This window comes from Eurypyga helias, unplaced genomic scaffold (assembly GCF_000690775.1).
Source record: "Eurypyga helias isolate BGI_N326 unplaced genomic scaffold, ASM69077v1 scaffold9552, whole genome shotgun sequence".
In the NCBI taxonomy this organism is placed as follows: Eukaryota; Metazoa; Chordata; class Aves; order Eurypygiformes; family Eurypygidae; genus Eurypyga; species Eurypyga helias.
In genome coordinates, this window is record NW_010237848.1 from 1,245 (window position 1) to 14,079 (window position 12,835).

Here is a 12,835-nt window from a genome sequence, read left to right on the forward strand (position 1 = left end):
GGTTAGGGAGAGAAAGAAAGTACTAAAGGTCATAATAGTTCCTGATATAAATGTCCTCATGTGGGTCAAACAGGATTGTGCTGCAGCACAGTATTCTGCTGTGTTTTGTAGGAGGACAGCTGTGAATAAACAAGAGAGAGATCTCCAGATAGATTCCACAGGCTGGACAGATTATGTTAGGGATCTTGATTTTGATTGAGAGCTGTGCAAAGGTCACAGTAAGTTAGAGACTTTCTCAGAGCAGTGCCCAGATGGGGAGACAGTGAGCTATGTTCCAGTGGGTGCCTGCTCAGCGAGAACACTGACCTTCTGGGCTGCAGAGGTATAATGGATGCAGAAAATCTTTCTGTAACATTTGGTGACATATGCCAATTATCATAGAACTTGTTTATTACTTACCGAATCAGAATTTACATTGTCCTCAAAATGTCCCCAATCTGAAATTCAATACCCGAACAGAGAGCATCAGGACAGCTGAAATTTCTGGATAAGGAGGTCATTAATATGGAAGGCAAAGATTGGTACAGCTAGGACAGAGCTTTGAGGTCAGGGTCTAAGCTGGGCTTCCCAGGTGGTGAGGAGTGTTGTACAGAGGAATGGTTGAAGTTACCAGCAAAGAGCCGGTGATTTAGACACAGATGGATTTACTCTACATGTGCTTCTCTGGGGTCTTATGGACATTACTAAAGCGGAAGCTAGCAGTGTCAATCAAGTCACAGAAGCTGGAAAGCTCAGAAATTGCATTCCATGCAACAGCACATCTTCTGAACTAGCATGGCTTTCTTGTAAGCAAATGCTGGCACCTCAATGTGAAATCAAGAACTCTTCTGGGTTATTTCAATGTTTTTATCATCAAATTACAATGTGTGGGCTTTATGCAATGATTCAGCCTTCCAATATCTAAAGGGGGCCTGCCAGAAAGCTGGGGGGGGGACTTTTTACAAGGGCCTGTGGTGACAGGACAAGGGGTAACGGGTTTAAATTGAAAGTGGGGAGGTTTAGCTTGGATATCAGGAAGAAGTTCTTCCCGGAGAGGGTGGTGAAGCACTGGAACACGTTGCCCAGAGAAGCTGTGGATGCCCCATCCCTGGAAGTGTCCAAGGCCAGGCTGGATGAGGCTTGGAGCAGCCTGGTCTAGTGGAAGGTGTCCCTGCCCATGGCAGGGGGATTGGAACTAGATGGTCTTTAAGGTCCCTTCCAACCCAAACCATTCTATGATTCACTGAACCATTGCAAGAGACTCCTGAATTTCAGAGAGATGCTCATACTGTTCTTGCTATGCCAGCCTTCCAGGCTGTCCAGGTCTCTCTGTAAGATAGCTCTCCTGCCCGATGTGTCTGCCTTACCAACAAGTTTGATGTCAGCAGCCAGCTTTGTGAGAGTGCTTTCAATCCCATCCTCCAGAGCATTTATGAAGATGTTGAATAACATGGGGACCAGTATCCGTCCCCAGGGGACCCCACTTGTGACAGGCTGCCAGACCTGAGTAAAAGCCATTGATGACCACCCTCTGAGTGTGCCTTATCTGCTAATTTCTCACCAATCTCACAGACTGTCCATCGAGTTTATATCTTGCCAACTTGTGTAAGAGGAGGCGATGGGAAACAGTGGAAAATGCTTTGCTGAAGTCCAAATAAAAAAACACCCACTGCCCTCCCCATGTTGATGGAAAATATTACTTTGTTGTAGAAAGCCATTAGGTTAGTTAGGCATGCTTTTTCATCCCTTTATCACTGATGTTCCAGCGTTGTCTTCTCTTCACTGACATGTAAATAGCAGTTTTGGTGAAGGAAATGAGTAAAGGCAACCGCCTAGGTTATGCAGGGGTTGGACTGCTAGGTGGTTGGAAAAGGTATGGCATGGAGGGGGAAGATTTTTAAACTCTGCTTCAGCAAGTACATCAACTTCTTCTGGTTCTGGACCCTTTCAGGTATCATGATTACTTACTTCCCTGCTTTACAGGACAGATCTACCCACGAAAGGTTAAGCTGTTAGTCAATTCTTTCTCTTTGTCTCTAGAATTTAATGAATAGAATTAAAACATGAATTCTGGCTTCTTATTTTATTCACAGAATGTGAAAAAGAGCCTGGGTCCTTGCTGTGGATATTTGTGATGGTTGGAAACATAGTACGAGGAATGGGTGAAACTCCGATCATGCCTTTAGGCATTTCGTATTTGGAGGATTTTGCCAAAGCAGAGAATTCACCTTTCTACCTTGGTAAATGTAGCCTATTGTGATAACTCCACTCCCCCAAACAAACACACACATAAACAAAAGCAAAAGAGAGGTTTACTTTGACTCTCTTCAGTCCAATAAATGATGAGGGAAGACAGACATTACTGCTTCATCAAAATAATAATACTGTGGAGATTATAATTTAACTAGACATGAACTTGTTGGCATGAGGTCAATTTTAGGGGCAAATCCCTATTCAATAGGGTTGTCTTAAACATAGAGAACAATTCCAAGAAAATAATTATGCCCAGGTTCTAATTTAGTCTGGTTTCTCCTTTTCATGCTTTAGGATGTCTGCATACAGCAACTATAATCGGTCCCTTCCTTGGTTTCTTGTTGGCATCGTTCTGTGCAGAACAGTTTGTTGATCTGGGATCAGTAGGTGCAGGTAATGGATGAATATATGGCATCTTATAAATCAGTAGGCATGATGGTGTATTTGTCAGCACTAAAAGATGTTCCTTTGCTAATATGAGGTGTCTTAATTTTATCTGAGTTTTCTGGTGTTTCTTTTAGCATGGAAAATATGTGTATAATATTCAATTCAATAAAAGGCCTGAGTTCACACATACACAAATGAATCTGCATATAAATTATTTGATGAACAATTGTGTCATCTGGTTTAAAATAGGAAAGGATTAGAATTAATTTAATACAAACCACTGAAATTTGCCATAAAATTAGCAACATTAGAAAAGAAGCCTGGAGATGATACTCTTCCATCAGCCTCATTTTAAGAATCTTTAAAATGTTTTCAATATATCACATGTCAGAGATGACTAGGAAAACACAATGCCAGCAAAGAATGTTTCTGAAATAAGATGTGTGGTTTTGTTTTTGTTTTTATAGAGGACATAACTATAACAGCTACTGATGCCCGCTGGGTTGGAGCGTGGTGGCTGGGCATTTTGATTTGTGCATCAGTGAATCTTCTTGCAGGAATACCTTTTTGGTTTTTCCCCAAGTCACTTGTAAAGGAAGGAGAAACCAGTGAACCTGAGGAGACAAGTAAAAAAGGTGTAGTACTATTGCAAGAAAATGAAGACAAACAGACCATGTATGAAATTGCTAAAGGCAAGTTATATTGCATTTTATTTCCTTCTTAATTTATACCTTAATATCCGAATTATGTCTGTGGGGGTTTTTTTAAGTAAAGATGGGTCCAAGATATGGAATGCATACTCTGTTTTTCATCTCTCTGTAGTACAAAGGATTTTAGCAGGGATTTAGAATGGTTCCTAGCATAGGAAGAAAGCTAATTCCACAGATTCATGATGTGAATTCACTCCTTTCCCCCTCCTGCATTTCAGGGGTATGTAGATCTGGATCTTTTCTTCCTGGTAGAGGATTAATACACTGAAATCTGGTTAAGAATATTATGCCTCAGTGAGGTCTGGACAGGTTGCAGATATTAGTTGCTTTTACCCCACATTCACTGTGCAGAAAAGCAGAAAACCAACACAAGTCTTTTGCATTTCTTGGAAAGGTTCCCAGGTCATACTGTGGGTCCTAGTACTCCAGAGTCCCTTCAGAGCTTATGTTTTCATTATCCTTACTTCCTTGTGTTGGTGTGAATGTCCACTGTCCCTGAATATCCTGAATTAAGAATCTTTTAATTTCACAGAATGATTAAGGCTGGAAGGGACCTCCAGAGATCAACTGGACCAACCCCCTGCTTGAGCAGGGCCACTTAAAGCCGGTTGACTAGGACATGTTCAGACAGATTTTTAATATCCCCAAGGATTTCAAGTTGAAAATTGAAGTCTTTACAGTTAGAATTTAATCTCTTCCTTGGAAAACTCTGATTATAAACTGCATGGCATATATAAATAATACATCCTATTTATGGTGTTTTGGATATTTGACTCATTTTTGCAACACTTGCATACAGATCCTCTTCTAGTAAGATTCTTGCCTACCTCTGAAAGAGATATATCCTTGCAACGTGGTGCCCACATCCACTGAAGCATGGTCACTGTTTTACAGATGCATATGTTTTTCTGCAAAGTTTCTTGACAACAGCTCAGCACATTAATTGAGAACGGTAGACAAGGAGGAATTCTGGTGGGTTGGGTTTTTTTTGTTTGTTTGGGTTTTTTGTGTTGTGGTTTTTTTTTTTTTTTTAATGGTGCAGATCATGATTTAATGGTCATTATGCAGAGAAAAGACTTGTGTAAATTAGTTTCTCACATGCTTACTTGACTGAAGGCTGGCAGATCCAAACTTAGAGTATGGTGGGAATAACTATGGTCACCTTTCTCTTCAGGCCTCTTCTGCCCCATCACTGACAGTAGCAATAACCAAAATCAGTAAACAGATCTCAGAGGATAGGTTCTCACAGCCAGCATCTAGTGTGTTTTCACCCCTTTCCGCTGTACCCTGCCCCTTTGCATGACAGGTTTAGGAAAGGGGGTTTGGTGAATGCTCTGAGGGCACGGGGATGAGAAAAAAAGGAATAGGAAGTGTGGGGGAGTAGCTGATGCTACAAATCTGTAGGGGAAAAAGTCAGTCACTGTACATCTAAAAAGTCTCAGGGAATTTTATAGTAAGATTATTACTGTTATTTTTTGATAAGCAGCATCATGCATTAGTGTGCATGTGTGTGTATGCTGTTACCTTTGTGTAGAAGAGACATGTTGGGGTAGCCTGGGATGAGCTTTGGCCTGTGCTGTCTGGCAAAGCACAAGAATTAGCCTGATCCAGTTAAGGACCATTTCTATTTCCCTCTATTCCTCCCACTGAGCAATGGGTGAGTCATTTCATAAAGTGTCACACTAACTCATTTCATTATTTCATTCCAGATTTCCTCCCGTTCTTCAAGGTTCTGTTTCGCAACCCGGTTTATATGTTATTTATATGCATAACCGTGTTACAGTTCAGCGCCTTCAATGGAATGATTTCCTTCATGCCCAAGTATTTGGAACAGCAGTTTGGAAAATCTGCATCGGATGCCATCTTTTTAATTGGTATGTTTGCATTTTGCTTTGCTTTGTTCCACCAAGTAGTGACATATCTATGCAAATAAGCTAATACTTACATATATATTCATGTGTACACGTATACATATCCTAAGGTCAAATGAGACCTTCTGCAAATCAGAGATTCCACACTACAAAGTATTTCTAAATGATCATGCATTTTCTGGTAAGCATCTCCTGATTTTCTGTGTAGAATTCCCATCTTTTGAATTGGCCCAGAAAGTTCAGCTGATGTAAAACTTGTACCACTGATATCAGAGATGATATGCTAATTTGCATCAAGAGAGTGTGGGCCCAATTATCTTGATTATATTATCTTGACTAAGAAATATACTGTGAAGTAGAGGGTGGATTTCATGTTCATGAAAATGACATCGCTAAAACTTGAGACATAAATGGGTTGAACCTATGCACAGCCAGAATTGTCAGCATTCTTCAACTCTTGCCATCATCTCCGCTCCTCAGGTATTGGTCTTAGGCATTTTGAATGCCTCAGGTCCTCTTTTATTTGCAGAACTCCGTGGAAGGAAAGCATTGACCAAATAACTGTCTTTTTTGGTCTCTTTATCAGTTTGTCTTTTGGGGAAATGTTAATGGCAAGTAATTGTAGCACAAAGCAAATATCCTGAAGATGTAGGAACCTTTCTATGGTTCCACTTTATCATGTCTTAAATTCTCAGTTCGTTTAATTGCTGTGAGTTAATTACGCTAGAATTTAATCATTATAGAAGAAACATCTTAAAATACTTCCACTTTGTCATGTCTTAAATTCTCAGTTCCTTTGTTTAATTGCTGTGAGTTAATTACGCTAGAATTTAATCATTATAGAAGAAACATCTTAAAATACATCTACCTGTATTTCTGTCACTTAACTCAGTGCTCATCCTTCACAGTAGCTGTACCATTTCCTTAAAAACCTGCCACACAGAATGTCCCAGACCTTATTTACTGTTCTCCTCTGTCACTGGTGTTTTGAAGCTGTGCATCCAAAGGCACGTATCTATCATATATCTTATCTGTGTTACATTGATATTGCACTGCTGGGTTGCTGTTCAGACAGCTAATTGCTAAATGTCTTCAGCCTTTGCTTCGTTAAAGTATCAAACAGCAAAGAAACAGGAGAGCATGTTCAGTAATTTCATGTCAAAGCTGGAGGTCTGTTCCTCCTTTGTGTGATGCTCAGTGTGCGCCAAGACATAGTCCACTGAGTTACCTTCCTGTTGAGCGTCTCTCGCAACCAGGGAGGCTGTGTTGAAACCCTGCTGTTGACTTTGGCAGATGTTTAGGGTGTGCAAGGGAACTAGTAGAGGCCCATTTCTGACTGTAGTTAAATTATTCAGTCTCAGGCACTATATGAGTCTTTGCCAAACACAGTCTCCCCCTAGGAGTGGCTTTGGTGCACTCTGACTTTATTTTAACATGGAAGTTTCACTTCTTTAAATAGGTGTTTACAACTTACCAATCATATGCATTGGGTATTTCTTTGGAGGCTTATTCATGAAGAAGTTCAAGATAAATACCTATCAGGCTGCGAACATAGCATTTTGGGTATCTTTACTGGAATACCTTGTCTACTTTGCTGCCTATTGGACTGTCTGTGATACTTCACCGGTGGCTGGCCTAACAGTTTCCTATGAAGGGTATGTTCTTTTAGACACATGGTGACTTAAATCCTAAGGCACTGGAATGATTTTTCTTGTCCAGAATCAGCCAGGGAATTCATAGATTTACAACATTTTAATTTAATGATCTATATTCTTAAGGCCTTTTGGTTGCATGAGACAATAGGTCTATCTTCCGTCATCTTTGTTTTAAACAGTAAAAAAGATATATCAAGACTCGTGTTCATATTAATTCTTTTACTCATAGAAGTATACGTTCAAGTCATGTAACTGCAGGTAAAAAGTAAGAAGTTGTTGATGAAATTAGGCATACATGAATACAATTTCAAAATTACAGGGGGACAAACCCCTTTATTTTATGCTGTTTACTGTAATTTGGCTGCTGTCGAGTTATCAGAGGATATTATATCTGCACTTTCTTAATTTGAAGCCTGTCATTAATCATTGGGAGGGGTTATGTGTCGGTAAAATGTACAGGTAGCTCTAAGGCTCACAGACAATCAAGAACATACATGCCATAAATGAGAAAAATGTAGTAGGATATCCATACCTGTCTATGAATTGATAGTATTAACATAATGTAATATAATATAGCATCCTATACAAGACAAAAAGCATGACTCCAGGATAGGAGCATGTAGAGCTGTGTCCTAGATCAACACCTGAACAGGAATAGAATCCTGACCATTATGGAGGGTTACTGTAGGTATGTCATTACTGAAATATTTATTCATCTTCTAAATGTATTTCAGAATAAAGCAAGTTTCATATACAGAAAATACTCTACTTGCTGGCTGCAACAGTGACTGTGATTGTCCACTTAAAACATGGGATCCTGTTTGTGGGAACAATGGAATCACATACGTATCACCTTGTCTTGCTGGGTGTAAAGCCTCAAGAGGAACTGGAAAAAGTGTGGTAAAGCATAGATTTTATTGAGCTGTAGCTATGAAGTGTAGTGGGTGAGAAATAACTGTAACAATATAGAGTGGGAAATATCCATACATGTACATTTAATTGGATATATAAATGATAGCGTTGGAAAAAGTCATTGAGTGACAACAGAAATTCCAAACTCAATATGAAAATTAGTTTAAGTTTAAATTAAAGACTGTAATGAAAAAGCTTCCTTTTTTTCCTAGTAATTAAAGGAATCTTAGATGCTCAAAATAGAGCGAGAAGTTATTCTCAAGGCATTGCCAGTTGGAAACCTGAACATTTCAGGCAAAATGAAATACTATAGCATGGAGTTAATCCCTTTTACCCTGTAGATTTAAACAAGTAACCAGGTAGTATAGAACTTTTATTATCTGTATTAATAATGCATTTTCCATTTAAAAAAAAATGTTCTAATTAGATGGAAAACACACAAAAATTATGAATTCAATAAAACCCCAAATCATAGAGATTTTAGAAAGCCTCTGTACTTTACAATGTTCTTGAGAAGTATTAGATGATAGTAAGGGCCAGACATGCCTTTGCTCACCTTGGTTGACATTTGAGAGCCCTTATTCTGGCAACAGTCTCAATGATTTCAGCAGAAGCAAGTGTTTGAGTGAGCATATTGCAACCCAGCCACAACTAAACATCTCCGGTTTCTTCACTTTTGGCATGTGGAAGCCCACACAGTAGGTTATGTAAAAGAGGGGCATATCTATTGGCACTGAAAGGACCACATAACCAATCTGTGCTGGGAAATATGAGGGCTGTCTTGATCACGGCCTCCGTGAGGAAGCCCATCCACAGCTATAAGAGAACCATAGCTCGCTCCCACTCTCTCACCCCGGACACCAATAGGGATTATGGTTGGACCTGTGCCTGACAGACTGGGAGAGAGCCCGCAGTGCAGCACTGCATGTGTGACATGCTGAAGTGCAGGAGAGAGTGAGCTCAGTGCCAACTGTGTGAGTTTCACACTCCGTCTGTGAGTTTTGACAGGTCTGTGTGATTAAAATACTCTTTTGACAGGTATTTGAAAACTGCACCTGTGTTGCAGCTTCAGGGTTTTCATCTCAAAATGGGTCTGCAATTCTGGGACAGTGCTATGGAGAAGAAAACTGTGACAAGATGCTTCATTATTTTTTAATATTGTCATTAGTCTGCAGCTTCATTTTTTCTTTAGCAGCCATGCCTGGGTACATGGTCTTAATAAGGTACAGTAAAATATACTTTTCTTAAGAAACTTACTGGACTTTGTATCCTGAGTTCAACCCCCTCCCTCCCCGGGAATTAAAAATGTGTTAGTTTGAGTATGGAGGGAGGAAGAATAGAAAGGTCTTCAGTAATTTCTGTCCTGTGTTAAGATTCAGTGTCATGTCAGCTTTATAACCTCTTGTTGCTTCTGGCGGTCGCTGCATCCTGGATTAATGTAGGACCACTGAGTCAGTGCACTGAGATACTGAGAGGTGTGTGATACCCGTGCGTTTATTGATTGCATCAACGTGATGTTGATTGAGGCACAATGATCTTGCACTTTGCGCTGGCCTCAGTGCACATGGTTGATACCGGGACAACAGCTTTTTCTTTTCTGATTTGGCAGTCCTAGGTAAGGAACTTCAGTAAACATCAGCTATTAAGGATAATGAACTCTTTCAACTAGTGACCTAATTAGAACGGTTTGGGCCTAATATGATGAAGGGTTCAATTGAAAAAGACAGAGGTAAATATTTCTTAGTAATGTCACCTCTACTAATTGGTGTACGATGTAATTATCATACAGGTCTCTAAAGCCTGAAGAAAAGTCATTTGGAGTGGGCATCCATGGACTAGCTTCAAGAGTGTTTGGTAAGAAAAGCTCTAACACACTTCAGAAGCAGAGTTAGGTCTGATCTGGAGTCAGATAAGGATCGCACCAGGGATGTGAGCATGGCAGACAACTTTACTTCTATGAAGCACCTTTGATCAGGATGGATTTGGGGTATTTTTACAGATCTATGCAACATGGCAAGTTAGAACAGCTTTCAGTTTGCATTTATTTATACACTCATTCACTGGCTGGATGGTCGCACTCAGAGAGTGGTGGTCAGTGACTCAGTGTCTGAGTGGAGACCAGTAACAAGCAACATTCCTCAGGGGTCGGTGTTGGGACCTGTACAGTTTAACATCTTTGTCAGTGACATGGATGATGGCATTGAGTGCACCCTCAGCAAGTTTGCTGATGACACCAAGCTGTGTGGTGTGGTTGACACGGTGGAGGGAAGAGATGCCATCCAGAGGGACCTGGACAGACTGGAGAGGTGGGCCACTGCCAACCTCATGGAGTTCAACAAGGCCAAGTGCAAGGTCCTGCACCTGGGTTGGGGCAATCCCAAGCATAAGTACAGGCTCGGTGGAGAATGGATCGGGAGAAGCCCTGAGGAGAAGGACTCGGGGGTGCTGCTGGATGAAAAGCTGGACATGAACCAGCAGTCTGCGCTGGCAGCCCAGAAAGCCAACCGTATCCTGGGCTGTATCCAGAGCAGCGTGGCCAGCAGGGCGAGGGAGAGGATTCTGCCCCTCTGCTCTGCTCTTGTGAGACCCCACCTGGAGTGCTGCATCCAACTTGGGGTCCTCAACATCAGAAGGATATCGACCAGTTGGAGTGAGTCCAGAGGAGGCCATGAAGATGCTCAGAGGGCTGGAGCACCTCTGCTACAATGAAAGCTGAGACAATTGGGGTTGTCCAGACTGGAGAAGAGATGGCTCTGGGGACACCTTATTGCAGCCTTCCCGTACCCGAAGGGGCTACAAGGAAGCTGGGGGGGACTTTTTACAAGGGCCTGTAGTGACAGGACCAGGGGTAATGGGTTTAAATTGAAAGTGGGGAGGTTTAAATTGGATATCAGGAAGAAGTTCTTCCCGCAGAGGGTGGTGAGGCACTGGGACAGGTTGCCCAGAGAAGCTGTGGATGCCCCATCCCTGGAAGTGTTCAAGGCCAGGCTGGACGAGGCTTTGAGCAACCTGGTCTAGTGGAAGGTGTCCCTGCCCATGAGAAGGTGTGGGAACTAGATGGTCTTTAAGGTCCCTTCTGACTCAAATGATTGTATGATTCTCACTGATGAGAGAAAATACTGAGTTTTGAGTAGGACTCACAGTCCATACAGTGGCATGTATACATTGTTAAACAGGCAACAAGAAAGGGAATCTTTGGTTGACTGTAGGAGCATAAGGAAGAAGGAGAACATAAGAAATACAGGTTTGTGCTGCAAGAGGACAGGACAGATGAAGTAGCTGAGAAACAGAATAGGTTCTGCAGTGTATCTGATAATGAGAAGAAATACACTATTCAGAAATAGTGTATTAATATTAATGTTAATATTCTTTTTTAGCTGGTATTCCATCTCCTATTTATTTTGGAGCTTTGATCGATACCACTTGCTTGAAGTGGGGTACTATGACTTGTGGTGGAGAAGGAGCATGTAGGATGTATGACGTTCTCACATACAGGTATATTTTCTACTTTATTTTTATTTCTCCTTCTTAGTGTATTATTACATGCATAGAGGTATAATTCCATGCTCTTTATCTTTTTCTAACAGAAAACTTACTCCTGTGTTAGAGATTTGACACAATACTTTTCTTTGGCATTGGCTGGCTTTATCAAGAGCAACCTTTGCCCCAGACGTTGGAACACCCTTTAAACCAAAATGTTCTGGTACCATAATTATATTCACTAGTGGCCTTTCATGAGAACGGGCCTTAAAACTCTGAATTCTGATAAAAAATTAAAAGCACTAAACCCTTGTGGGGAAAAATGTCAGGTGTTTAATGGCTGACTACGCAATATCTTTGAAGAGAAAATGGTTGAAACAGTACTTGACTTAAAAGAGAGGAGAAGGTTATAGAGAGGATATAGTTGCACATGTTGGAAATTGGCCCAGAAGTGTTACTCAGGTGGTCTGAGCTGCCCTTTCCAGGGCTCTTACTTTTCCCTGTGGAGGAAGCCGTAAGGGTACCAGGTGGTGAACTCTTCTGGCTAAATTGGTTGCCTGAAGTTGGGCAATTTAAATAGCTCTTTTGCTGACGTTGCTGTATTCTCTGTTCTCATACTGATTTATCTTCTGTGAGGTCCAAAAGGATCAGGGCACAAGCTTTAGCACAGCTAAGATAATTTTGCAAAACCATGTATGCTAAACTGTTTTGCTATTTTTTTCATGAATATATATATTTAATGCTCCTCCTTTATTTCAGGTGGATCTATCTTGGCCTGCCAGCAGTATTACGTGGAGTGTCCTATATCCCAAGTGCACTAATTCTCCTTATTTTAAAGAAGAAACTTAAATCTGAAAGCCAAGACTTATTAAATACAGCAATAGAAATGCAGGATAAAGAACAAGAGCCATTGAAATAGCATTTCAAAGCAGGACATGTTGTGAAAACGCCTTGCAGTGTAAATTTTGGATATATCCTTGTGAAAGTTTTCATACTTCTAACTAGTGAAGACTTGGAAAGAGATTAAACACATAGTTGTTTCTTAATTATATTATAAAAGTATAAGGTCATAAACAGAAGTTGCAGGAAAAGATGTGTTTGGTGCAAAAGAACAAAGAGTATAAATAAGAAAACATGGAATGCAAAGTTTGAATTGTTTGAGCAAAAGGCTGTCAAGCAGAAACATATGTTTTCAGTCTGATTTCACTGAAGATAGTGGGAGTTCCATCCTGGAATTCTCCAGTGGCTTCTGCCACAGGCTCCCTCAGTAGACAGGATTTGCAGCTTCTTTGGGCCTGAGTTTTCCATAAATTTATTTAATTATGCTGTTAGTCCTTTTAGGCAGGGACTGTTTGCTATTCTGCACAGTGTAGGTGGTCAGTATATTGACAACCTGGTTTATGACACGGCCTGGGTGCTGTGGTAATAATAACAAATTATTAATTAAAAAATAATTAATTAATTTTAAAAAAAGGCAATGTTATGGTGATATTTTAAGGTTTGCATAGAGTATGGACAAGGAAAAGCTCTCGAGATTTATTACTTCAGTTGTATTCACTCTAGAGGGGAATAACACATACATTAACCA

The 12,835-nt window shown here is 40.6% G+C and overlaps 1 protein-coding gene across 1 annotated transcript; it reads left to right on the forward strand.

Annotated features, from left to right (window-relative positions):
• Positions 1 to 2,072: 2,072 nt before the first annotated feature.
• Positions 2,073 to 12,166, forward strand: SLCO1A2 (solute carrier organic anion transporter family, member 1A2; the record flags this gene model as incomplete). Its single annotated transcript, XM_010147617.1, has 10 exons — positions 2,073 to 2,219; positions 2,527 to 2,625; positions 3,087 to 3,311; positions 5,039 to 5,203; positions 6,660 to 6,855; positions 7,590 to 7,755; positions 8,806 to 8,990; positions 9,557 to 9,621; positions 11,145 to 11,262; positions 12,007 to 12,166. Coding segments are annotated over 10 exons (1,526 nt in total), but the record flags the coding sequence as incomplete, so codon positions are not given.
• Between the last annotated feature and the right edge of the window lie 669 nt (positions 12,167 to 12,835).